Source organism: Bison bison, unplaced genomic scaffold (genome assembly GCF_000754665.1).
Source record: "Bison bison bison isolate TAMUID 2011002044 unplaced genomic scaffold, Bison_UMD1.0 scf7180017864136, whole genome shotgun sequence".
NCBI lineage: Eukaryota > Metazoa > Chordata > Mammalia > Artiodactyla > Bovidae > Bison > Bison bison.
The window spans coordinates 4,139,085-4,166,735 of record NW_011494708.1 but is presented as its reverse complement, the minus strand read 5'-3'; the positions used below and the strand labels follow the sequence as shown (position 1 = coordinate 4,166,735).

The window sequence follows — 27,651 nt, the reverse complement described above, 5'->3', positions numbered from 1 at the left end:
TAGCAATGTCCTATGGAATTTAAAATAAAATGCACAACAAAAATAACACAAAAGGAAAGAGGTGTAATAACTAAAGTTTCTAAGTTCTAGCATTACATTACAGGAAAATAGTAAAAAAATAATAAAATAGTTTATTCAAGAGTACAATTAATCAAAATAAATGTTGTAACCTCTAAGGCAGCTATATAAAGAACAGTAAAACACTGTGTATCTACCACATTAATGGAGAAGAAAAACAAAAAACAATTAAAATATTTGAATGATATTTAATAACCCAAAAGAATATAAAAAAGAGAGAAAACAGAATATGAAGCAAAATTAAAAACCCAAATATTAAGACCAATAATATAAAACCAAATAAATCAGTAAAATCATTAAATGTAAATACACTAACTAATAAAATTGAAAGATTTGTCAGCCTGGATTTAAAAGACAACTATATTGATGATTTTGATACAGAAAGGGTGAAAATAAAAGTATGAAAAAAGTCATACCTTGCAATCACTAATCAAAAAAAGCTGCTGTGGCTATACTAACATCAGACAAAACAGACTTTAAGGCAAGAACCTTACTAGAAATAAAGGACATTTCATAATGATTAAGGGATTAATCCATCAGGAAGTTATCACAATATAGATCTATGTACAACCAATGAAACAGCCTTAAAATTTAAAAATTGAGAGAAATAAAAGAAATAGATAAATATACAGTCATGATAGGAGATTTAAACATATTTCTTTGAATAGTTGGTAACAATCAGAAAAAAATTCAGTAAGATTATAGAAAAGCTGAACAGTATAATTGACACCTGGATTTCAGTGACATATACACAGATAACCTGACCCAACAATGACAGGACACATTCTTTCATTCTTTACAAGTGCCCATGGGATACAAAGCAAAACTGACTCTACGCGAGGCTGCAAAGCAAGCCTCAACAACGTCCAAAAGATTTAACCAGTCAGAGGAGGTCTCTGACAACACTGATATTAAGTTGGAAATCAATAACAATGACATGGTATTATACATAGAAAATGCTAAAGATGCCATCAGAAAAATATTATAGAAGAGCTTCTTCAAGAATAAAGTTGAAGAATACAAAGCTAATATACAGAAATGTTACATTTCTATACATTAATAATCAACAATAAAGAAATTAAGGAAACAATCCCATTTACCATCTCATCAAAACCAAGAAAATATCTCAGAATTAACCCACTTAACAAAAATCCTATACCCAGAAAACTGTTAGACACTGATGAAAGAAACTGAAGATGACACAAATAGAAAGATATACCGTGTTCTTGTTTTGGAAGAATCAATTCTGCCATTTACAGCAACATGGATGCATTACGCTCAGTGAAATAAATCAGAGAAAGACAAAATGCTATGTGATATCACTTCTATGTGAAATCTAAAAAAAAATTTTAAACTAGTGAATAAACAAAAAAGAAACAGACTTACTGATACAGAGAACAAACTAGTAGTTACCAGTGGGAACAGGAAAAAGAGAGGGACAATACAAACTAGCTACAGTTTGTAATTAAAAGCTACTTTGTAACTAAAAGCTATAAGGATATATTGTACAAACAGTGAACACAGCCAACATTTCATAGTAACTATAAGTGGAGTATATGTGTGCTCAGTCCCTCGGTCATGTCTGACTCTTTGTGACCCCATGGACTGCAGCCCACCAGGCTCCTCTGTCCACGGGATTTTTCAGGCAAGAGTACTGGAGTGAGTTGCCATTTCCTTCTTCAAGGGATTTTCTTGACCCAGGGATGGAACCCGCATCTCCTGTGTCTCCTGCCTGGCAGGTGGATTCTTTATCACTGAGCCACCTGAAAGTACAGCCTTTAAAAACTGTGAATCACAATACTGTACACCTATAACTTATATAAATATTGTACATCAACTAAACTTCAAAGAATACCAAAAAAAAAAAAGAAAATCCCAATTAAAAAATCCAAAAAAAAGGAAAATTTCAATAGCTTGGAAATTAGGTAATATACCTGATGATAACCCTTGGATCAAATCTTTAAAGTGACAAAAAATATTAGAGAATGTTTTATACAAAAGAATATTAAAAAAATATGACTCATTAAAGCTGGAATATAGTTAAAGCAGTGCTTAGGGGGAAGTTATAGTTTTAAATGGATATTTTAGAAAGGAAAAAATGTCTTGAAACTTATGTTCTAAGTTTCCATCTCAAGAAACTATAAAACGGTAGCAAATCAATCTCATAGAAAGTAGGAGAAATTAATAATAAAGATATGATCTAAAATTAAGAGAAAAACAGTAAAGCCACAATTGGTTCTTTGATTAGTAAAATTAATAAACACCTAGCAAAACTGTTCAAAAACACATATGCACACAAATTTTCATTATAGGAAACTGATAGATTTTTCAGACATTAAAAAGAAATAAAAGTTTGTTTTAGACAACTAGACACCAATGATTTATATCATTTATTTTTAAAATATTTATTTAACTGCAGAATAATTACAAAATTGTGATGGTTTTTGTCATACATCAAGATGAATCGGCCACAGGTATACAACTAAATGCGCTTCTCTGGTGGCTCAGACAGTGGAGATTTCACCCAATGCAGGAGACCTGGGTTCCATCCCTGGGTTGGGAAGATCCCCTGCAGGAGAGCATGACAACCCACTCCAGTATTCTTGCCTGGAGGATCCCATGGACAGAGGAGCCTGGCAGGCTGCAGTCCATGGGGTCACAGAGAGTCGGACATCACTGAGTGACTAAGCACGCAGGCACATACATTTAAATAACGAACTCTTTGAAAAACACAACTTATCAAAACTGACAATAGAAGGAATAGAAAATCTGAATACTCCTATATCTATTAAAAATGAGTCCGTTCTTTAAACTCTTGCCAATACTAAAACATAACAAAGTTGCAGGACTGACAACTTCAGCTTATTATCAAGCTACCAAAATCAAGAAAATGTGGTAATGTTAAAAACACAGACAGTAGATCCCTGTGCTATATACCGTTGGTCCTTATTAGTTATCTATTTTATATGTTTCTACATATATGTGTATACGTTGATCCCAATCTCTTATTTATCCCTATCCTGCCTACCCCTTTTGCCCCAGTAACCATAAAATTGTTTTCTACATCTATAACTCTACCTCTCTTTTGTAAATTAGTTCATTTGTACCATTTTTCTGTTGTTGCTGTTGTTCATTGTTCAGTTGCTAAGTTCCTTTGCAACTCCAAGGACTGCCGCATGCCAGGTTTCCCTGTCTTTCGCTATCTCCCAGAGTTTGCTTAAACTCATGTCCATTGAGTCAGTGATGCCATTCAACCATCTCATCCTCTGTTATACCCTCAATCTTTCCCAGTATCAGGGTCTTTTCCAATGAGTCAGTTCTTAGCATCAGGTGGCTAAAGTATTGGTGCTTCAGCTTCAGCAGCGGTCATTTCAATGAATATTCAGGACTGATCTTAAGGATTGACTGGTTTCATCTCCCTGCAGTCCAAGGGACTCTCAAGAGTCTTCTCCAACACCACAGTTCAAAAGCATCAATACTTCAGCGCTCAGCCTTCTTTATGGTCAACTCTCACATCCATACATGACTACTGAAAAACCCTAGCTTTGACTATACAGACTATTGTCAACAAAGTGATATCAGTGACGTCTAGGGTTTGTCATAGCTTTTCTTCCAAAGAATAAGCATCTTTTAATGTCATGGCTGCAGTCACCATCTGCAGTGATTTGGGCCCAGGAAATAAAATCTGTCACTGTTTCCACTTTTTCTCCATCTATTTGCCATGAAGTGATGGGACCAGATACCATAATCTTAGTTTTTTAAATGTTCTAATGTTTCTAATGAAAGTGAAGATACCATTAGAATGATATCATTAAAGTGGTATCATCTGTATATCTGAGGTTGCTATTTCTCCTGGCAATCTTGATTCCATCTTGTGATTCATCCAGCCTGGCATTTCACATGATGTACTCTGCATATAAGCTAAATAAGCAGGGTGGCAATATACATCCTTGACATAACTCCTTTCCCAATTTGGAACCAGTCTGTTGTTCCATGTCTGGTTCTAACTGTTGTTTCTTGACCTGAATACACTTTCACAGAAGCCAGATAAGGTAGTTTGGTATTCTTATCTCTTGAAGAATTTTCCAGTTTGTTGTGATCCACACAGTCAAAGGCTTCAGTGTAGTTAATGAAACAGAAGCAGCTGTTTGTCTGGAATTCCATAGCTTTTACTATCATCCAATGGAGGTTGACATTTTGATCTCTGGTTCCTCTGTCTTTTCTAAATCCAGCTTGCACATCTGGAAGTTCTCAGTTCATATATTGTTAAAGCCTAGCTTGAGGGATTTTGAGTTTTACTTTGCTAGCATGTGAAATGAGTGCAACTGTAGACTAGTATGAACATTCTTTTTATTGCCTTTCTTTGGGATTGGAATGAAAACTGACCTTTTCCAGTCCTGTGGCCACTGCTGAGTTTCCCAAATTTGTTGGCATATTGAGTGCAGCACCTTAACAGTATCATCTTTTAGGATTTTAAATAGCTCCACTAGAATTCTATCACCTCCACTAACTTTGCAGCAATGCTTCCTAAGGTCACTTGACTTCACACTGCAGGATGTCTGGCTCTAGGTGAGTGATCACATCATGGTGGTTATCTGGGTCATTAAGACCTTGTTTGTACAGTTCTTCTGTGTATTCTTGCCACCTTTTCTTAATATCTTCTGCTTCTGTTAGATCCTTGCCATTTCTGTCCTTTATCGAGCCCATCTTTGCATGAAATGTTACCTTGGTATCTCCACTTTTCTTGAAGAGATCTCTAGTCTTTCCCATTCTATTGTTTTCCTCTGTTTCTTTGCATTGTTCACTTAAGAAGGCTTTCTTATCTCTCCTTGGTATTCTCTGGAACTCTGCATTCAGTTGGGTACATTTTTCCTTTTCTCCTTTGCCTTTCACTTCTTTTCTTTCTCAGCAATTTGTAAGGCCTCCTCAGACAACCACTTTGCCTTCTTGCATTTCTTTTTCTTGGGGATGTTTGGTCGCTGCGTCTCATACAATGTTATGAACCTCTGTCCACAGTTCTTCAGGCACTCTGTATACCAAATCTAATGCTATTTGTCACCTCTACTGTACAATCATAAGGGATTTGATTTTGGTTATATTTGAATGATCCAGTGGTTTTCCCTATTTTGTTCAGTTTAAGTCTGAATTTTGCAATAAGGAGTTCATGAACTGAGCTGACAAAACAGTCAGCTTCAGGTCTTGTTTTTGCTGACCACAAAACTCCATCTTTGGCTGCAAAGAATATAATACAGATTGGTATATACTATAGATTGGTATATAACTTTTTTTAGATTCCACAGGTAAGTGACATCATGTGACATTTGCCCTTCTCTGACTTACTTTACTCAGTATGACGATCTCTAGGTCCATCCATGTTACTGCAAATGGTATCATTTCATTCTTTTTTATGTCTGAGTAATATTTCTTTCTATACATCTACCACATCTTCTTTATCCATTCCTCTGTCAATGGACATATAGGTTGCTTCCATGTCTTGCTACTGTAAATAGTAAACAGTGCAGCAGTGAATATTAGGATGTATGTATCTTTTCAAATTATGGTTTTCTCTGGGTATATGCCCAGGAGTGGGATTGCTGGATCATATGGTAACTCTATTTTTAGTTTTTTTAAGGAACCTCCACACTGTTCTCTACAGTGGCTGTACCAATTTATATTCCCACCAACAGTGTAGGAGGGTTCCCTTTTATCTACACCCTCTCCATCATTTATTATTTATAATCAATTTATCTTTGACAAAAGAGCAAAAGCAATTCAATGGAGCAAAGACAGTCCTTTTAACAAACTGTACTAGGACAACTGGACATCCGCATGCCAAATATACATATGTGTGTGTGTGTATAATATATATATTTTAATGGATCATAAATGTAAACCCCAGAACTATAAGACTTCTAAAAGATAACATGGGTGAAAATCTAAGTGACCCTGGTTTTGGAGATTAACTCTTAGACATACTACCAAAAACGTGATCCATAAACGAAAAAAACTGGTAAGCTGGACTTCATTAAAATTAAAAATTTCTCTGGAAAGTTACTGCTAAGAGAATGAAAAGACTGGCTACAGATTGGGAGAAGATATTTGCAAAGCACATATCTGATAAAGGGCTTGTACCCTAAACATACTCTTAAAACTCTTAAAACTCAACAATAAGAACACCCAAATAAAAACGGGAAAAGACCTGAACAGACATCGCACCAAAGAAAACATACAGAGAGCATATAAACATATGAGAAGATATTCCTTATCATATGTCACTGCTGCTGCTAAGTCACTTCAGTCGTGTCCAACTCTGTGCGATCCCATAGACGGCAGCCCACCAGGGTCCCCCGTCCCTGGGATTCTCCAGGCAAGAACACTGGAGTGGGTTGCCGTTTCCTTCTCCAAATGTCACTAGGGAACTGTAAATTAAAACAACAGTGAGATATCACAACACACCTATTAGAACGGCTAAAATCTAAGCCACTGGTAACACCAAATTCTGGCAAGAACATGGAGCAACAGGAACGGTCATTCAAGGCTGGTGGGAATGCAGAATGGTACAACCACAACAGAAGACAAGCTGTCAGTTTCCACCAAAGTCTTACAAACCAGAAATTATGCTTCTTGGTATTTAGCCAAATTAGCTGAAAACTTATGTCAACACAAAAATCTACCCAGGAATGTTTATAACCAGTTTTATTCATAACTGCCAAACTTGAAAGCAACCAAGATGTCCTTCAAAAGACAGTGAATGTACAAACGAACTGATATACCCTCACAATATAATATTATTCAGGAAAAAAAAAAGCTGTCAAGGCACAAAAAGATATACAGTAACATAAGGCACATTGCCAAGTAAAAGAAGTTAATCTGAAAAGCTACATACTGTATAATTACAACAGTGAGACATTCTTAAGGGCAAAACTAGAGACAGTAAAGGCCAAGTGGTTGCTGGGGGCTTGAAAGGAGGGAGGAATGAATAGGCAGAGCACAGAGGGTTTTCAGGACAGTGAAGCGTGACCAACCTAGACGACATAATAAAAAGCAGAGACATTACTTTGCCAACAAAAGTCCATCTAGTCAAAGCTATGGTTTCCCCAGTAGTCATGTATGGATGTGAGAGTTGGACTATAAAGAAAGCTGAGTGCTGAAGAATTGACGCTTTTGAACCGTAGTGTTGGAGAAGACTCTTGAGCATCCCTTGGACTTCAAGGAGATCCAACCAGTCCACCTAAAGGAAATCAGTCCTGAATATTCATTGGAAAGACTGATACTGAAGCTGAAACTCCAATACTTTGACCACCTGATGCAAAGAACTGACTCATTTGAAAAGGTCCTAATGCTGGGAAAGATTGAAGGCAGGAGGAGAAGGGGATGACAGAGGATGAGATGGTTGGATGGCATCACCAACTCGATGGACATGGGTTTGAGTAAACTCTGGGAGTTGGTGATGGACAGGGAGGTCCATAGGGTCGCAAAGAACTGGACACGACTGAGCAACTGAATGAACTGAACTGAAGTTATTCTGTAAGATACTGGAATAGTAGATACATGGTATCACACATTTGTTGAAACCCATACAATACAAAGAGTGAGCCATGATGTAAAATGTGGACTTTAACAGTAATGTATCAGTATCAACTGGTTCACCAATAGTAACAAATGTAGCACACTAATGCAAGATGCTAATAAGGGAAATCGTGTGTAAGGAGAGGAGATGTATGAGAACTCTGTATTTCTGCCCAATTTTTCTGCAAGCCTAAAACCATCCTAAAAAATAAAGCTTTAGTAATTAAAAAAAAAAAAACCTTCTCAAAAGAAAATCTGAGTGACACAGGCTTCAAAGGAGACTTCTTCTAAACATTTAATAAAGAAATAACAAACACTGTCTTGTAACACTCTTGCATCAAACAGAAAAGAAAAAAGGAGGTGAACACTTCTGTACCATTTTATCAGGCCAGCATAACCTTGATACAAACTTTTCAAAGACATTACAAGAAAGTAAAATTACAGACCAACCTTTCTCACTGACATAGGTTCAATCCTTCAACACTTATTATTGGATTTCTGCTAATGTATAGGATGTGGAAAGTCAGAACAAGAAAATATTACTCCCACCCTAACAATGAGAAAGAGTGGTATAATCTACAAAATCTTAACTTTTGAACTCAACAGAAAAATGAAGTTTTAAGACAATCAAGTGAATTAAATTCCAAACAGTAACAAGCCCCTTTAAAGACAGATGGAACTACAAACTATTTAATATTTGACAAAGCACAGGAGGAAAAGGAGGCTACAGTACAATCAAGAAAGAAAAATGCAGCTAAAATTAACTGTTATAGATTAGATGTGGGCTAGTATGTCAGTTCAGAGAAGGCAATGGCACCCTACTCCAGTACTCTTGCCTGGAATATCCCATGGACGGAGGAGCCTGGTAGGCTGCAGTCCATGGGGTCGCTAAGAGTCGGACACGACTGAGCGACTTCACTTTCACTTTCATGCATTGGAGAAGGAAATGGCAACCCACTCCAGTAGTCTTGCCTAGAGAATCTCAGGGATGGGGTAGCCTGGTGGGCTGCCGTCTCTGGGGTCGCACAAAGTCGGACACGACTGAAGCGACTTAGCAGCAGCAGCAGCAGCAGTATGTCAGTTTAGAAACACTGGGAGCTCAAAACACAGGGGAATTCACACTTGCATGCTCTTTTGCCAAGGTCTCCATCAGGGTTGAGGGTAGAGCAGGGAACTGCAAAAGGTCCCTTTCTGTGGCACAGGTGTGCAAGAAAGGATAGGCCACCACTACAAAAACAGCATACAACCATGCCACATTGCCCAAATTCCCCTCTCATTTGAGGAAGAGGCCTTAAACCTCTGGAAAAGGCAGAGGTTCTGGGTGTATGCCAGTGTACTCAGTCATGTCTGACTCTTTGTGACCCCATGGACTGTAGCCCACCAGGCTCCTCTGTCCATGGGATTTACCCAGCAAGAATACTGGAGTGGGTTGCCATGCCCTCCTCCAGGGGATCTTCTTGACCCAAGGATCAAACACACATTTCCTGAACCAGCAGGCAGGTTCTTTACCACTTAGGCACAGAGGAAGCCTCTGGGGATTATGATTGACGAAAAACTACCTTCCTCATGGAAACATAAGAAAACTCTCGCAGGCCCCAAATCCTATACCAGTACAAAGCAGAGGAAAGTCAGCACTAGGGAGAAGGAGGAATCTCTCACCCGTTATGTGCCACAAGACAAACTTCAGCTGCCAAAAGCAAAAGAGAAAGGAGCGCTGTCAAAAAGCAACTGTACTCCAATAAAAATTAAAAATTAATTTAAAAAATAAAAATAAAAAGCAAAGCATTGGATGACAGGTTGGCTGTTCCTTATAAACTATTCTTACATATAATCCAGCAATTACAATCCTTGGTATTTACCCAAATGAGTTGGAAATGTCTCCACCCGAAAACCTGCACATGAATGTTTGCAGCAGCTTTATTCATAATTGCCAAAAGTTGAAAGCAGCCGATATCTTTCAGTAAATGGGCAAGCAGTTGTACATCCAGGCAATGGAATATTCAGTTCAGTTCAGTTCAGTCGCTCAGTCATGTCCGACTCTGCAACCCCATGAATCGCAGCATGCCAGGCCTCCCTGTCCATCACCAACTCCCGGAGTTCACTCAAACTCATGTCCATTGAGTCGGTGATGCCACCCAGCCATCTCATCCTCTGTCGTCCCCTTCTCCTCCTGCCCCCAGTCCCTCCCAGCATCAGGGTCTTTTCCAATGAGTCAGCTCTTCGCATCAGGTGGCCAAAGTATTGGAGTTTCAGCTTCAGCATCAGTCCTTCCAATGAACACCCAGGACTGATTTCCTTTAGGATGGACTGGTTGGATCTCCTTGTTGTCCAAGGGACTCTCAAGAGTCTTCTCCAACACCACAGTTCAAAAGCATCAATTCTTCAGCACTCAGCTTTCTTCACAGTCCAACTCTCACATCCATACATGACCATTGGAAAAACCATAGCCTTGACTAGACAGACCTTTGTTGGCAAAGTAATATCTCTGCTTTTCAATATGCTATCTAGGTTGGTCATAACTTTCCAAGGAGTAAGTGTCTTTTAATTTCATGGCTGCAATCACCATCTGCAGTCAGCCTGCTTATTTAACTTATATGCAGAATACATCATGAGAAACGCTGGACTGGAAGAAGCAGAAGCTGGAATCAAGATTGCCGAGAGAAATATCAAAACCTCAGATATGCAGATGACACCACCCTTATGGCAGAAAGTGAAGAGGAACTAAAAAGCCTCTTGATGAAAGTGAAAGAGGAGAGTGAAAAAGTTGGCTTAAAGCTCAACATTCAGAAAACTAAGATCATGGTATCTGGTCCCATCACTTCATGGGAAATAGATGGGGAAACAGTGGAATGGAGTATTACTCAGCACTAAAAAAAAAATAAGCTATCAAGCTATAAACAGATGGTGGAAACTTAAATACATATACTAAGTGAAAGAAGCCAATCTGAAAAGGCTACATATTGTATGACTTCAACTACATATATGACATCCTGAAACAAGCAAAACTATGGAGACAGTAAAAAGATAAGTGGCTGCCTGAGGTTCAGGGGGAGGAAGGGATGAGCAAGAGAAGCACAGTATTTTTACAATATCAAAAACCATGCTGTACAATGTTAGATACATGTCATTATTTATTTGTTAAAATAAAGAGTCCACAACAATAGTCAACTATAAACTATGAAATCTGAGAAAAAAACATCAATTAGTAATAAAACTTTCAGAAAACAAGGAATAGAAGAGTGCTTCTTCAACTTAACAAAAAGCATCTAGACAACATCACAATGGAATCACTAGCCAGTGTAACAAGGCAAGAAAAATAATTAAAAGGCACACTGATTGGAAAGGAAGAAGTAAAATATCTTTATTCACAAACACCTGACTTGGAAAATCCTAAGTCATCTACAAAAAAAGGTATTATAACAAATACATAAGTTTAGTAAAGCCCCAGGATACATGGTAAATATACAAATATCAATTATATTTCTGTATACTAAGAACAAATGAAAAAAGAACAAATAATTGGAAACTGAAATAAGAAAAAAAATCAGCATTTTAATAGTATCAAAAAACATGAAATACTTGGGGAAATTTTTAATAGAATGTATACAATAATCATATGTTGTTTAGTCACTAAGTTGTATCCAACTCTTTTGCCACCCCATGGACTGTAGACCACCAGGCTCCTCTGTCCATTGGATTTCCCAGGCAAAAATACTGGAGCAAGTATTTCCTTCTCCAGGGGATCTTCCAGGAATCAAACCCACATCTCCTACATTAGCAGGCAGATTCTTTACCACTAAGCCACCAGGGAAGCCTGATAAGCGACTTATGTCATACATAAAGAATCCATACAATTCACCAGTATGAGAACAAACACCATTTTTTTAAAGGCAAAAGATTTTAACAAACACCATTTTTTTAAAAGGCAAAAGATTTAGAGGAGTATAATTACAAATAAAAATTAATTAATTAAAAACTAACACCAAGCACTATCAAGGACGCAGAGCAATCCTCATAATTGCTGTGGAAATGCAAAATAATACAGCCACTTTGGAAAAGTTTGGTAGGTTCTTATAGACATACACTTACCATACAATTCAGCAATTCCACTTCAGAGTATTTATTCAAGAGAAAAGAAAATTTTTAAAGAAAAAAAAAACTATACCAGAAAGCATATATCAGTTTTACTCATAATGTTTATAAATGGAAACAAACGATAACTCTGTAACTGAAAGTGCCCAGCAACCAAGGAATGGATAAACAAATCGTAGTACATTCAAACAATGAAATATTACTCAACAATAAAAAGAAACGTAACTACTGAAATAGCAATTACATGAATGAATCTCAAATTATGCAAAATGACAGAAACCAAGCACAAAAATTCTCATACTGTATGATTCCATTTGTCACATTCACAAAAAAAGGCAAAGGTCTCCTGATCAATCTCTGCATCCAAAGAACCTAGCACATTAGAAAATAATGAATGCCTGGTGGGCCGTTGGAGGGGGAATCATTGCACGGAGGGTGGACAGCAAGGTCATAGAAGCCAAAGTCAAAAGGAACCTGGGGGCGCAAACACACCTGAAGGATGGAAACAGCGAAGGAAGGTATACTTCAACCTACCTCCAACGATTTCAGCAGCTTAAATAATTAGATTCTGTAAAGCTCTACATTATGAATGAATAGCCTCAGCGGTTCTCTGGCCTAAAAGAAAGGCATGATGCGCCCCACCCTACTTTAAAAATAAACCCGACGCCCAAGACTGAACAAGTGGAGCTTACAAGGGGCTAGGAGGATTTTCCGTGCCCAGGAGCGGAGCTGAAGAGGGCCGAGGCGGGCTCGGGCTTAGGTCTGCCGGAGGCCGAAAGAGCCGGGGCATCGCCGCGGCCCCGCGGGTCTCCACCCCTTCCCACATCCTCACTTACCCAGGCCTGCCGTTCCAACTGAGCGTACAAATTAGAGCCTTTGAGCTTTTGGACTATCTGGGCAATAATGAGAGACAGATCCGACTCCTCCTGCAACATTTCCCCTGTCCTACCCCGCCAAGTAGCGGGGGCCGCTAGCGCGGAGAGCACTGGCCACGTTCGGGGTCCCACTCTAGACCAGTGACACTTCTCGGGGACCTTATTACGCTGGGACTCCTCCAGCGGGCGTTACTAGGCAACTGCCAGACCGTGAGTCCGTTCCTCTCTGGTCCCCCCTCAAGCCTGAAGGCCCAGCACCTGCGTTCCGCTGGCAGAAAACGATCCTCGGAGTTGGGGGAGGGGAGAGTAGCTTTTCAATTCCATTGTTCCCGCTTAGTCTGTGGTGGAAAGGCAAGAATAGGGTCTCTTTCCTCCAGATCTACAGAGCCTCTGATGCATCAGGGGAAATCAGAAAGTTTTGTATTTTTGTGTTTTATTATGAAGGATCATTCCTTTTCCACTTTCCAGTCTCTACAGAAAACAGGGCAGTGCACACAATGAAATGGCAAATGACTTCCAAAACTTACAAGGCTCTGACCCTAACTGCGCGAACTTGGGCGAGGTGCTTAAAGTTAAGAACTCGGTTTCAGTCTCAGCAAAATAATACCCAGCTGACGAGATGCTGTGATGATTAGCTGAGATAACAATCGTGAGGGTGCCTAGCACTGTACTTAGCGCTCCACTTTATTTCCTTTTCTGCTTCTGGGGTCTTATGCCAGGAATAAATATACAATGTCTTCTCACCTAACAGCTACAATAATAAGCATTTTATTGACAGATTTTCTCTGAAGCATTGGCATTTCAGTGGTAGCTAAGACATTGTCCGAGTCTTAAGGAATGTGCCATCTAAATAGATTTCCTCTTCTTCCATGCACTCACTCATTCAATCAAAACTCAATTCAAAATTCATTCAGCTTTCAACTTACTGAGCTTTTCCATACAGGAAATCGTGTAGGCACAAAGGTAAATGAAACATGGTTCTTGACATTAATGTAACACAGCAAAAACTTTAAAGAGAACTAGAAGTATCTAATTAATTGACATTCCAAAAGGCAGCTAATTTTGAAAGGTGTATGGAATAATACATGTATTAGAATAACCTCACCAAAATAATCAAGAATTAAATTCAAATATGTGCATGCATATATTTTAAGCAGAGAAAATGTAGGATTCCAAGAAAAGAGACCAAGATTGCTGGCAAAAACTACGCTAGTATAACTGCATTAAACTCTAATGTGCTTAGGCGCATTAAACTTAGCACGTTGAACTCTAATGTGCTTAGGCATAACAGATCTTCTGATTCAATAGGCCTGTGGTAGGACCTGCTAATCTCACTGTTAGCAAGTTTCCAAGAGATGGTAACCCTGGTGGCCCAAGGCCTATATTCTAAATAGCAAAAGACTAGAACAGGTAAACAATAGAAATTCAAAGGGACCAGACTTCTGACATCTATAGGCAGTACCCTGGCCTTCAGAATATTATGATGATAAATACAGATCCTAAATAACCCGTTTGGTCAGGTTTGTTTCTTTGGAGTGAGGCAGGCAAGGGGGAAAGTGTGTTAGTTGCTCAGTCGTGTCTGATTCTTTGCGACTCCGTGGACTGTAACCTGCCAGGCTTCTCTGTCCATGGGGATTCTCCGATCAAGAATCATAGAGTGGGTTGCCATGCTCTCCTCCAGGGGATCTTCTCAACCCAGGGATCAAACCTGGTGCTTAAGGCAATTTACATACTCTACAAAACATGTAGCTTCTCTACAAAACATTCTCCCACAACTCAGAATTTCTCACACTTGTATATGAGTTCATCTCCTCAACTCTCTACAGTCCGTTTATCCCAACATCCCACCCATTCAAGAATCTCTGCATGAATGTCACTATGAACAACAACAAAAAAATGTGGAGACAGTGTTTTTAAGATTGAAAAGGGTGACGTGATTAATAACTGAATAAACAGGGATGCTTAGGTTAAGAAGGGTCATAAAGTATAGAAGGGAAAGAAATGAAACCTGGAGCTGAAGAAAAACCACGGTGCCTTGAGTCAGAAAAGTCTGGGTTCCCCTCCTGCTCTGCTCCCTTGGAGCTGCTCAAGTCCTCCATCATCAGAGTTTTCACTTTCTCTTCTGTAACAAGAGGATAAAAGACCCACCTGACGGGATAGTGTACCTAGTATTAAAATATCAGCAAATAATAATAAATTAAATATTAAAATTTGATAATTTGACAAAACAGTCCCCTGTTCAATTGACAAGGGAATAGAAAGTACCTGAAGAAATGAAGCAAGACATATGAAAGTACCCAGCACAACTCTTTGCACACATAGGGGCTTTAAATTTTTTTCTTTTAAGGAGAAAATAATTTTCAGTCTTAAAGCAGCAATTAAAAAGTTCAAATTTTATTTTGATGGCATGCTCAAGCAAAAATAAATTTAATCTTAACATTAAAAAAGTGTTTCTCACATCCATAGAAGCAGATGTGTTTGGAATATAATTCAATCCTAGCGTGCCCTCTGTTCTTTTTTCAATTCAATTTAGCCACACTTTTCAGAACACCTCTCTGTGCTAGGAATGGCAAGGAATACAAATATGAGTAAGCAATGGTCCCTTCTCTCAAGGAATTCTCAGTCCCAAAGGGATGGTGAGCCCAGTACACAAAGGACTAAAATGGTAGACAGGGGCCTTTCACCTGTGTATCTGGAAATTTTATTACTTTACAGTAATTGTCTCATAAGAAACGGAAGGTACTGCTTCCTATCTCTGTCCCTCAAGGGAGAACTTTGCCTTGGAAATTCTTATTTTACCTAACAGGGTCGAGGATTGGGAAAATACACTATTTCTGACATTTTCGAGTGAACCGTGACCCAGACTAACAGATGAATAGTCAAAGGGGTCCAAATAATCTGAATAATTAAAACTGCATAGAGACAACAGCAAAATAGATGCAGGGTGAAGTCTCTTCAAAATTGCCTCAAACTCAGAGCAGAGGTACTCTGGCCCAACATGTGTAAGGCCCTGTGCCCAGTCATGACTGACTTCCTCAGAGCTGCTCTACTCTGATCTGTTTTACATACAATGTCATGTCCGATTTCACTGTGGGTGAGGGGATGCATTTGAAAATCACTGACCAGTGGCCTCACAGAGGCAAGCATGTGGACCACATCAAAAACACCCTGCCAGTCTAACGCAAAATTAAGGCACTCTTTAGGGTATACCAGAACATGTCCTTATTTTATTCACATGAGTATGGCTTGCATAAGCTCTACAATTTGCAATGAAAATTATTTTCAGCTGTTATTTTTGAAGGAGACACTGGGCTTCCCAGGTAGCTCAGACAGTAAAGAATCTGCCTGCAATGCAGGAGACCTGGGTTTAATCCCTGGGTCAGGAAGATCCCCTGGAGAAGGGAATGTCAACCTGCCCCAATATTCTTGCCTGGAGAATTCCATGGACAGAGGAGGCTGGAGGGCTACAGTCCATGGGGCCGCAAAGAGGCAGACGTGACTGAGCGGCTAGGCACACAAGCACTGCTTTTAGCATACCGTGTCTGCAGAATGGCTTGAATTGTATGTTGTCAGGAATTTACTTTAATAAAAATTATTATGTGTGTCGTGTGGATCACGAATGTCAGCAGATCTCACTGTCTTTGGGAACAAATGAGCTCGTAATGGTATTGACTACCTGTCACTGTGTAGGTAGCCCCACGTGCTAGCACAAGCCCTCAGGCTCCTCTTAGAAGTCTCTTCCTGTTACTGCTGAGAATTGTTAGGAAATGACACAGGTGTGCATAAGAAAATTTCTCCTCATGATCTTCTCCGCCTGCTCTGGTGATATCCAGAGCCCCCAAGCCACTGTCTGGGGTGCTGCTTCTTAATGCTCCTAAAGCTGCAGAATACCAGAAGTATTTAAATCCCAAGGCTCAGCAAAGCCCCCATGAAAAAACCTCTTTGATTCTTCTTGCCACCTCTCTTTACAAGGTGGCTATACCTCATTTCTGAGTCCAGGTTAAGTACCAGATTGTGCTAGTCTCCACTCCCCATCTTTTCTTCCTCTCGTTCCAGATGACTGCGTGTGAATGGGGAAGACTGGGCTACTGGCTCTGCGAACAATCTCGAAACTGTGTTGACTCCTTGTAAATTCTAAAGCTCTCAGGAGAGAAATCCAAATAACAAATAACAGTGGTTTAAATTATTGTTAGCAACAAATTTGGAAGAGCATCCCAATTTTGGTTCAGTGCCTCAAAAAAACATCATCAAGAATCTGACCTCTTCTTTTCTGTTGCACCATCTTAGCATGCCAGCTTTCACCACCTAGCTTATTGCTTCAGTCTCAAGACGGCTGCTGTAGATACAAGTGACACGTTCTCCTACTGCTGCCTACAACTGCAGGGAGGGAGAAAAATAAGAGTTCTCAGTGACTGTGTGTGTCTCTGTTTTGAGGAAAGACTATTTTTTTAAGAAGCCCCAGAAAGAATGCTACATGAAAGTCCAGCAAGAAATAATCTAGTATTTTATTCTCAAACCTGGGAGAAGGATGGAGAATTGCTTGCTGATGCTGCCATATTGTCCAAAATGCCTTCAGTATAAAATTTTGCTATGGTATGAACACTTGTAAATGAACTTCTCTGATTGATATTTGGGCCAGTCAGACTAAAAATCAATGAAAATCCTTAGAGTTCGGCAATATTCAGATCACTTGCTATTCACAAAGAGTTGATTGCGTTCAGTTTAAGACCCAGAATCTAAATGATAATACTTCTAGATGTGGCAATTTCTCAGCATCATGATATGATATTTTAAAAGCTAAACACAAATAAGGTTGACACAGTCTATGAATAAATGATTATGTGGCAAGAGCAAAACATTTGCAACTGTTATTTTTTCCTAAAAAAGACAAAAATTGGTGACATGTGAAGAAAATGGCTTGTGCATAAATGACTTTTGATGAAGGGCTCTCTGTATCTAAAAACCAGTCTATTGAAATTCTAGGTTATTCTCTCTGGTTGTACAAGCGGAACTGAATATTAGAAACAATCTATTTTTCAACACCATCTGTGCTGCTTGGGGAGAAAGAGATTTACTGCTGCCAAGGGATGTCCTATTGATAGTTCCTCCAGCACTTCCACCACATTCCAGGTAACAGAGTAGAGCAGGATCTACCTGGCTCATTTTCTCCCTGTGTCTGTGATTGCAACTCTGCTTTCTCACCTCCTCTGCCAAACTGCACATGCACGCACACGCGCACACACACACACACACACACACACACACACACTTCCATTCCAGGATATTTCCTTTTATATTGTTCTTTTTCATCTTACATGGCCTGTTTTCTGTTACCTCCTGGGAGACCAGCGTACCATTTGCCAGCTGTCATTGTTCCAGTTTCCTTGAAGGCATAGTGGCACATACAAGGCAACCATTAGTATATATATATATATATATATACATATATGTATATATATATATATGAAAAAGACAGCTACAATATTAAGTCCTTAAGATCAAGTCAAAGACTGCAATGGGGCCTGACTATACAAGTTATCCCTATGGATGCAGATGGGGAATTAGGATCGAGTTATAGACCTAGAAAGAATACCAAGCGCCATATGTCAGAGACCTGGTCATCTGAGAGCAGAGCCAGTGAAGGGCGGAGCATGGCTCTCTAGAGCAGAACCAGCAGGCCCCCTGGTTAACAGGAGCAGGTTCTAGGGAAGTGGCTGACAGGTCTATTACCAGGACTTAAGCCGGAGAGAAATTCTATGCAGGGGCTTCCCTGGTAGCTCAGCGATACAGAACTCACCTGCCAATGCAGGAGACTTGAGTTCGATCTCTGGGTCAGGAAGATTCCCTGGAGGAGGAAATAGCAACTCACTCCAGTATTCTTGCCTGGGAAATCCCATGAACAGAAAAGGCCTGGTGGGCTACAGTCCCTGGGTTTGCAAGGAGTCTTTGTTCAGACACTAAACAACAACACAGTGACAAGCTCTATGCAGTGGAAGAAGCAAGGCCATGAGCCCTGGGACAGAGTGGTTGTAACAGCAAGGAGAAGCTTTCAAATGGGAAGTTGAATGACCAGGTTTGATAAAGAGGGAAAAAAAGACAAAGACTGCACTAAAAGACTGGTTCTTAAATACCTCAAAATATCTTTCCGTTTCCAAGCTTTTCCTCAAAAATTTAAAAGACTATGTGGGTATTCCAAAATATGCCTGTGTTTATTTTAATATAAAACATATTTTAATAATGAAACATCTAGAAAATTAATGCACCATTTGTACTGTTGGTATTCAGCCCATTTCCTGGTGCACAGCTGTATGCCCTTAGAGCACACAGTTTCCCAGACGTCTCAGTGGCATCGAACCTTAGCCTGCAGCTCTACCCTATTTATTAACATACCCTGCTTTATTTTCCCTCCCTGTCTCACTTCCCTACTCTCCCACCAGTATTTGCTTGAGTCACCCCAACACACTATTTACACTCAAATTCTTATTTCAGACTCTGCTTTCAGGAGATCCCAACCTAAATAACCAACACCAAATAAGATACCTGGAAAATAGCAGGCACTTCTTAAGTCAAAGAAAACAATAACCATTTCCAATTTTCTCCAGGTGGAGAGGGGGAAAGACAAAGACTGCACTAAAAGAATGGTTCTCAAGTAGCTCAAAATATCCTTGAGCTTTGCTGGGGTTTTGCAGCTTTAAACCCAATCTTCCAGCTCAGGAGAGTCTTCCAAACTTTACATACTCACATTACAGAAGAATGGCAACAGGGATTTTATCAGTCAGGATTCTCCAGAGGAAGAGAAGCAATAGAGATAGAGATAGAAATACATGGATACAGTTATAGATATAGATAGATTGATTTTAAGAAATCGACTCACCTGACTATGAGGCTTGGAAGGCCTGAATTCTGTAGAGCAAGTCAGCAGGCTGGAAATTCAGGTAAGAGTTGAGATTGTGATCTTGAGTCCAAAATCCATAGGGCAACAGGCTGGAAACAAGCAGAATTTCTAGGATATAGACTTGAAGCAGAATCCTTCTTCTTCAGAAAACCTCAGTTTTTGCTCTTAAGGTCAACAACTCTTTGAATGAGGCCACCCACATTATCAAGGGCAACCTGTTTTACTTAAAGTTAAGAGACTGTAGGTGCTAAACATACCTAAAGACATTCACTGCAACTTCTAGATTAATGTTGCAAGGAAATGAACAACATGTCTAGCCAGGGTGACACATAAAATTAACCAATACAAGACATGTCCATGTCCTTAGCACAGGTCTTTAACAGTACTTTTTGTACACACTTGCCTCCACCAAGTCCCATTCTATTTTGACCCCTCATTATCTCCCTAACTTCATGAGTCTCCCTATAGAATTTCCATTCTGATTTTCTCTTTTGTGGGACTCTTTGGTGCTTTACTGTTCATGCTTTTACCTTCATGCCTTTTCTGTTCTTGGTATGTCCCTGCTGAGTTGGATTCCACTTTGGGGGACTGACCTCTTGATCTGGGGCCACAGTCCTTTCAGGACAGGGCATCTGGGTTCAGTGATCCATTGTATTGGGTCCCAAGTAAGGTGTGAGAGTCTGTACAGATTCCCCAAACAGAACAAAATTTAATTCATGGAACTAAACATGAAAATGTATGTAATATAGCACTTTTGTTAAGAGAAAGGAAAGTAACAAAATCAAACTGGAGTCCCTAAGGGGAAAGTATTTAAGTTAGCCCATGCACATTTGTGTGTGATGTTACTTAATGTCAAAACATACTGGAAACACTTTAAAACAGCATCACTGACACATTATTCCAGAACAAGAAATGTTTCCTTATCAACTGACTCATCTGCTGGAACTGCTTCACTTGACAGGACAAATAAAGACAGGAAATGCGGATGGTTAAAAAGCGCATTTTAGGTTCTCAGGATATGAGTAAAGGTGAAAATTTTTAAATACATTTTAAGAATTACTTTTTATATTTCTGCAGCCTGGATTGTCCAAATTAAAACAAACTTGGGAAGTCAAACATTTCATTTCCTCAAGGGTGAAATTTTGCTCTTTCCAAGAGTAAAATTAAGAAAATTGCTTCAAGTCACAGACGAAGATGGAGACAGAGCTCCAAATTTACACCTAAGTTTTCTGACAATTTATCCTCTGCATTCCCTTGATGCCAGAGTTTTTATTTTGGTGTGTGTAGTTTGTCGTGCCATTATCCTTTCATTTTCTTTTTCTTTCCTCCCTCCTTCTCTCTTGCCCTTCCTTCCTTCTTTTGCTTCATAGCTGCAGAAATTTAACATGGATGGACAAACACTAGTATTATCTCACTTAATCCTTACAACACCTCATAAAGTCTCATGAAACGTTTCCCTAAGTTTTACAAAAACTAAAACTTGAAACTTAGGTTACTTGTCAAAAGTCACAGTAAAGTTCATAATAACAGAGCTGGGATACAAACCCAGCTCGCATAGCTTCACATTTCCTCTCTGGGAAAAATGAGGGTAATTTTTGCCTCAAAAATGTTAAGGTCCCACTTTTGTCTTACAAGCCCAACTAGTGATAGGAATGAAAACTCCAGAAGTTTTCAGAAGTCCTCCCTTTTAATAATGATAAAATTTAAACGTGAGCACTTCTATTGACAAAACAGGTTACAAAGTATGTGAGGGGAGAATATTTCCCTTTATTCATTGTACACTTCTGCATATCTCTGCAAGAAGTTCTTCTGAACATCTATGAAAATCATTTTCTACATTATTAATTTCTAGGCATTAGAAAAATAATATGATTTTATTAAATCTTAGAGATGCAATCTTGAGAATGTAAGGAACATGATTAGTAAGGAAAATGGAGTGTGAGACCTGCAGCTAAATAATACTCTATTGATTTATTCTTCTTGAAAATGTGTAAATGTTTTCTCTAATGGATGGACCTAAGGGTCAGTTTTGTTATTCTTCACTTCAAAGATAATAATAAAATTCAGAAAAGTATTAGTTTTGTATCTGAGAGCAAGTATTCCTTCAAGCTATTCCTTGATTCAAATAGGTTTTATTAGACTTTCAAACCTGTTGATATTTACCCAAGAGACTGGTTTCATTGGAAAGATTTTTTGTTAGCTCAGTATTTTTCTTTAGCAACTGAAGGACCTGATCAGAGGGACTGAGACATTGTTAAGTTTTTTTAAAATTACGTGGAGGAAACTGATTTAAATATAAATGAGATTTATCTTTAGACTCTGCATAGAGAGATCTTCCGGGCAAAAGAAGATAGTGGTCATAAGCTTGGGTCTCGTGGTCTATGCTCCTTGGTTCTTGGGGTTAGATACTATGATTTATATTTACTTGCTGTGTGACTTTGGGTACTTTCCTAAGGCTCTATATGCCTCCGTTTTCACATCTGTAAAATAGGGATAATACTACTTCCCACTTCATCAAGTTTTTTAAGAATTTGAGTCACTGAATATCAAATGCTTAGAAGTATGCCCTGGTCCCTGGGAGGCCACAGAGAATGTTTCAACCAGAGCTTCTCAGACTTTGGTGAGTATTAGAATCTCCAAGGAACTTCACACAAATACAAAGCTGAAGTCCCTATTCTACCTCAGTAAGCCTGAGCCTTCATGTTCTTTCTGAGCTTTCCAGGTGACAGTGATACACATCAAAGGTTAATAAACATTGGTTTAGATAACACTTGTTCATCTTTCACATGTGCCAGGTATTGTGTTCAAGGTCAAAGATACAGAGAAGTATGCATCAGCCTAGATACAGTCTCAAAGAACAGAAACTGCCTTAGCTTTCTTAAGGAAAAAGAGATTTTATCCAGACAGCAAAATAGTTATGAAATAGGAAAGCCTTGAGGAGCAAGTTCTAGACCAGGACTCCAGAAACAACTCTCAAGAACAATACCGTCAAGGGGACCCACAGATACAATCAGGGAGAGAGAATCAGACCACCTTCAGGAATTGCTGAGTTTGAGGATACATTGCCTTAGCCACTGTCTAGCCATCAAGACGGCTACCTCGACCACTCAACAGCTGTCTCCCAATGCTCTCAAAACTAGGTTCTGGATACTAGAATGTGGCAGAACAACTCAGCATCTTCATGACTGTGCTTGTCCTAGCAACACTCACAACAGCTGAAGGATGGCCCCTGCCTCACTTCCACCTTCTGAATACTCCATAAAGGGCAGCTAATTGAGGAAACATTGACATTCAAGACTGAGAGAGACATTCAACACTGAGTTCTCATCTTCTATGGCACAGGAGACACACGGGAGGGACCTTGGAAGGGACGCTGATGCCAGTCTACAATTTCCATCCTAGATGGAGGGATTAGTCAGCCAAGGTTGCCATAATAAAAGGCCAGACTGGATGGCTTAAGCAACAGGAACCTATTTCTCACAGTTCTGGGGGTGGAAAGTTGAAGATCAAGGTGGCAGGTTTGATTTCTCCTGAGACCTCTCTCTTTGGCTCTATGTAGCTGCTTCTCACTGTGTCCTCAAATGGCCTTTCATCTGGGTACATGTCCACCCTTGGGGACTTTTCTTCTTATAAGGAAACCAGTCTTATTGGATTAGGGCCTCACTCTTATGAGCTCATTTAACCTTAATTACCTATCTGAAGTTCAATCTCCAAATACGTCACACAGGGAATTAGGGCTTCAATGTGAATTTGGGGACAGGGGGACATAATTCAGTCCATAACAATGAGTAAGACACACTTCTGTTCTGGAGGGATTTGCCCTAGGAGAAAAGATTATAAACACAGCTGCAGGTGCTAAGTGCTGTAACAGAAGAGGGGAGAGATAATGGAGAAAATACAGCAAGGGATGTAGGGGAGCCTTTCAGGATGAGTTCATGTGTCTGTGTAGTGCTTAATAAGTGGAACCTTTCTTATGAATTTGTCTTTTCCATCCCAGATATCAAGTTCTTGGGAAACTCAAGTACCCAATAGTGAGGAAAACGGATAGTACAAAATGTCGCTTGGAAGAGGATGCTGATATTCTCGACAAATCTCTACTCCTTTGACTTCAGGAGCAACCTGGTGGCTGATGCAATGCAGGCATGGAAGTCCAGCAGCTCTGCTCACCACACCCTATTTACTGACTTTAAAAGAAACCATAAGAACTGAAGTTTTGAATATTCACTAGAAGCAGGTATAGTGCTAAGACCTATACAGGTTTATCTCATTCAAGCCTCATCTCAGAATTATCTACACTTTTCAGGATTTGAATCCAGGCTGCTTCCAATGTCTGGGCTCTTACTGATGGTGCCAGGAAGATCCAGACCCTCTTTCCTTCTGGTCCATTTAGGATTCAAATTCCCAAGGATCGCTGCAGGGAGCATGCCAAGCCTGCAGTTCAAACCTTCTGCCCAATATCTTATCTTTTTTTTTTTTTTTTGCCAAATTAACTTCTAGTTTTTAACCTTTTTACTATCTTTTACATTTTTACCCATAAAATCACTTAAATAAATTATTTCCTAACCATTTAATAATAATTAATAATCAATGAATTTTATTAATTTTTCAAATAATCTGGCTCTGCTTCTTTTATTCAGTCTTATTTCTAGGTATTGCTAACTTTTTTCCAATCTCTCAGTTTGTCTTAGAGGATTTTCTCCCTTACATGGCATCTTGAAACTTGGTTTTCATTCCAAAGGAAAGAGGTCTAATTAAGACCATGCACCCTAGGCTTAAGATATTTATTTAATAGGCATTTATTGGGTGTCTTTCATGTACCATGTTTGGTGCTAGATACTAGATACTCAGCAATGACCTGGACCATCCAGGACCCTGATCTTACAGTCCTCTTCACTGGAGAAAATGGACTGTAAACACATAACCAAAATTTTCAAAGACAATTTTAGATAAACCTGGTTGTTTTGAATAAAATGAAACCTTGTGATGGGTACAGGTGTCTGATATGTATATTAGGTGGTCACAGAAGGCATCTCTGAGGCAGTGACATTCAACGTCTGACCCATGTTACTAAGTCATTGACATCAAATTATATTCATCAACCAAATAATTAACACAAACTTAATTAAGCTTAAGGTATTAAGCTCGGATGAACAAATGGAAAAACAAAAGACACAAAGCTGAAATGTTAGGGCTTAGAAGTTTGGTAGCTATTCATCTGACATCTGATGAATAGAAGTGGGTCAGAATGGACCTGCCTCCTGAAGTACAATTTACTGTTTTTGTGTGCTTTTTTCTCTCCTGTTTTCTAGGCACCAGGGATTTCTTGGCTGAACTCTCAGACAGATGAGTGTGAATCCTTGACCTGCATGTTATGTGTGGATGTTCCTTCCTGTTAGTAATCAGTAGAACTCAGGGCTTAGCGTTCCAGAGACCCTGCCATTATACCAAAACTTCAAATGATTATGTTTGGTTTAAAATATATCTCGTTATGCCAACAATATGCTGGCTCTGATGATAAGTTGCAGCTGGATTGCTTTAATCCTTTCTCTTCTGTGATTTTTGATTCTATGAGTTGTGATGTTTCATATTCAGCTATGTTCATTCATTAAGCTAGTAATCACCAAAATCTGTGCTTTGAATTTCCAACTATATGCCAGGTAGAAACAAATTGTCCCCTGATGGTAATGCAGGTTTGAACTCAACAGTGTGCATGACTGTGAATCTGGATGATAAAAAGTTCAGGCAGTCATATGCAAAACTTGAAGAAAAGCTATTTAATATATGTTTGTCATTATGTAGCCAAAATACCTAGGCAACTGACTTTTGGGGTTTTTTTGTTTGTTTGTTTTCCCAATTTTTCTCCAGATAATCCAGTGTAGCCAAGGAAATCTTTGAATGGTAAGTTCTCAATTTTCACCGCAAATCTATAAACTTCTACAACCAGCACGAGACCTCAGGCTTTTCTCAGAAAGAACAGCTCCTCCAAGGACCAGGATCTTGGTAGTTCAGTCTATTTTGTTAAGACTTCTTTGACATTAATCTTGAATGTAACCTTTGTTCTTTAAGATGAGCTTCTGAATTTTAAACACAAATGGAAATACGGAATGAGGAAAACATAAAACAGCCAATTTAGATGTTATTGGCTTAATCACTCAGTTAAGTGCTTTTCTTCCTTGTTAGGCCAAACAAAATAAAAAGGAGCTCAAGGGGAAAAAATCAAACTCTTAGAGACGAACAAATCATCTGAGAACATTCCCAGTCAGCTCATAAAGCCTGGGAAAAGAATAACTTAGTCTCCTCTCCTCTTCCAGAATTGGGTCTACTCCAAAGAAATCATGCCAGTACAGTCTCTAGGTTTGAAGAATATGGGATAAGTGTCTTTCTGGAGCCACCAGATGCCTCTGGGCTTGTAAAATGGTGTCACGTGGTACAGTAGACAGAGACCAGGACTCAGATATGGGGCATCCAGGCTCTCAGTTCTGGTTCTTTTATAAATTAGGTGTGTGGCTCTTTGGGTCTAAGTTTCTCATCTGTTTAGCCATATGATATCTAAATAAGATGATCTTTAAAGATCTTTCATCACAAATCTAATGATGGCATAAAGCTAGCAAGGAGTGCAGCAGTTCAAACAGCACTGTAGTTTAAGGAGGGGCATCTTTGTTAATGTGATTAAAAAAAAACTCAATATTAAAGAGAATCTATTGGCTTTTCTAGAATCCTTCTATATATTAAATTTTATACGTATATAGAGAACAGTAAAAGATCAATGTAAGTAATAATGATTACTCTAGAGACAGAAAGTAATAACACATTGATAGAACCAGAATCAGGATATCCACTGCTTAGAGGTAGTTCAGTTGGCGTTATGGAACTACCACCACCACCAAGAACCAAACACAGAACACCTGGCATGTGTCTAAATGACAATACATTTCCAGAGATTTTATTGATCGATTTGACATTTAGTCTTTACATTAGCAACTTCCTTGATTTTTAAAGCATTTGGATCTTATGGCTCTAATCAGATTTGGACTTCCTTGCTCTCAATTTCTTATCTACAAAATAAGGGGTTTGTTCAAAATAGCTCTAAGACCTCACAATCTCTAAAATTCTTAGTCTGTATTTTGGATGCCAAAATGAAATGTACACCATGAGTGTTGCAGACCTGTAGAGAGAAATACTTTGCCAGAGGGCAAAATGGCTTCCTAAATAGTTTCGTTTTAGATATACTAAAAAGGAAACTTTAAATCCTCCCTCCCCCAGAAAATCTCTTTGCTGCCTGACCTATAGAATTACAGATTTATCTGTTTAACTTAAGACCTTATCTTCAGGTTAAAATACAAATGCTTCTGCAAAGGTCACATATTAAATATTATTAGTCATTTTTACCTTTGTTTGAATGAATTTTTTCTCAATATGACCCTCTCTTGTTTCATAAAGGATTTGAAGCTGCTTACTGGAGATGAGTCGAGCAATCGCATTTCTGAGTTCAGCTCTGGAGAGTACTCGGGGGACCAGGGGGAAACATGAGGAGGAGGGTGCCACCAGTAAGAAAAGCTCTATGTAAATTGAAAAGTGCTGGGAAAATATTAGAGATGGTCATTAATAAAAGGAGGATGCTGGACGGGCCAAAGTTAAACCTTCCTCATTTCCCAATAATTTTCAGAGTCTATTATGCCAACCGGTCAAATTATTCTTCATTCTTCTTATGGAGCTTAATGTTCCTTGTCTAATTCTTCAGACACTTTGTTAGGGAAAGAAATTCATCCATAATTTGCTCTTTACCTTGCTCATGTTGCTTCCCTATTTCCTGAATGGCATAAAATTCTGTTAGCCACTGTGCTGTCTGGGGCCACTATGGGGCCATTATGACAGTCTCATAATTGTCCCTATTTTCTGAAAATACAAAGATTCATTCTCTCTCTTTGCATAAATAGGTGTCTATTAAGCCCAGGAAGGAAAAATGACTAATTTTTAAATGGTTTTTTGACTTTGTCAGAGCTGATTGTGGCAAAATTCTATCATAAACAGCAAAGTCACAGCCCATTTTTAAAGGTACAAATTGTAGCCAAAGACAAAAAATTCAAGAAACTTCTAAATTGTACTGTACAGGTTATTTTGCTTAGGTCACAAAAATAATAT

The 27,651-nt window shown here is 39.0% G+C and overlaps 1 protein-coding gene across 2 annotated transcripts in view; it reads right to left on the bottom strand.

Annotated features, from left to right (window-relative positions):
* The window catches only part of TBC1D19 (TBC1 domain family, member 19), a 152,747-nt gene extending 139,947 nt beyond the window's left edge, over positions 1-12,800 (bottom strand). For both annotated transcript variants that reach the window (XM_010839936.1, XM_010839935.1), the window contains exon 1: positions 12,576-12,800. In XM_010839936.1, the coding sequence (XP_010838238.1) occupies positions 12,576-12,674 (99 nt within the window). In that variant the 5' untranslated portion in view covers positions 12,675-12,800. The remainder of the gene's footprint in view (positions 1-12,575) is intronic.
* Positions 12,801-27,651: the final 14,851 nt, after the last annotated feature.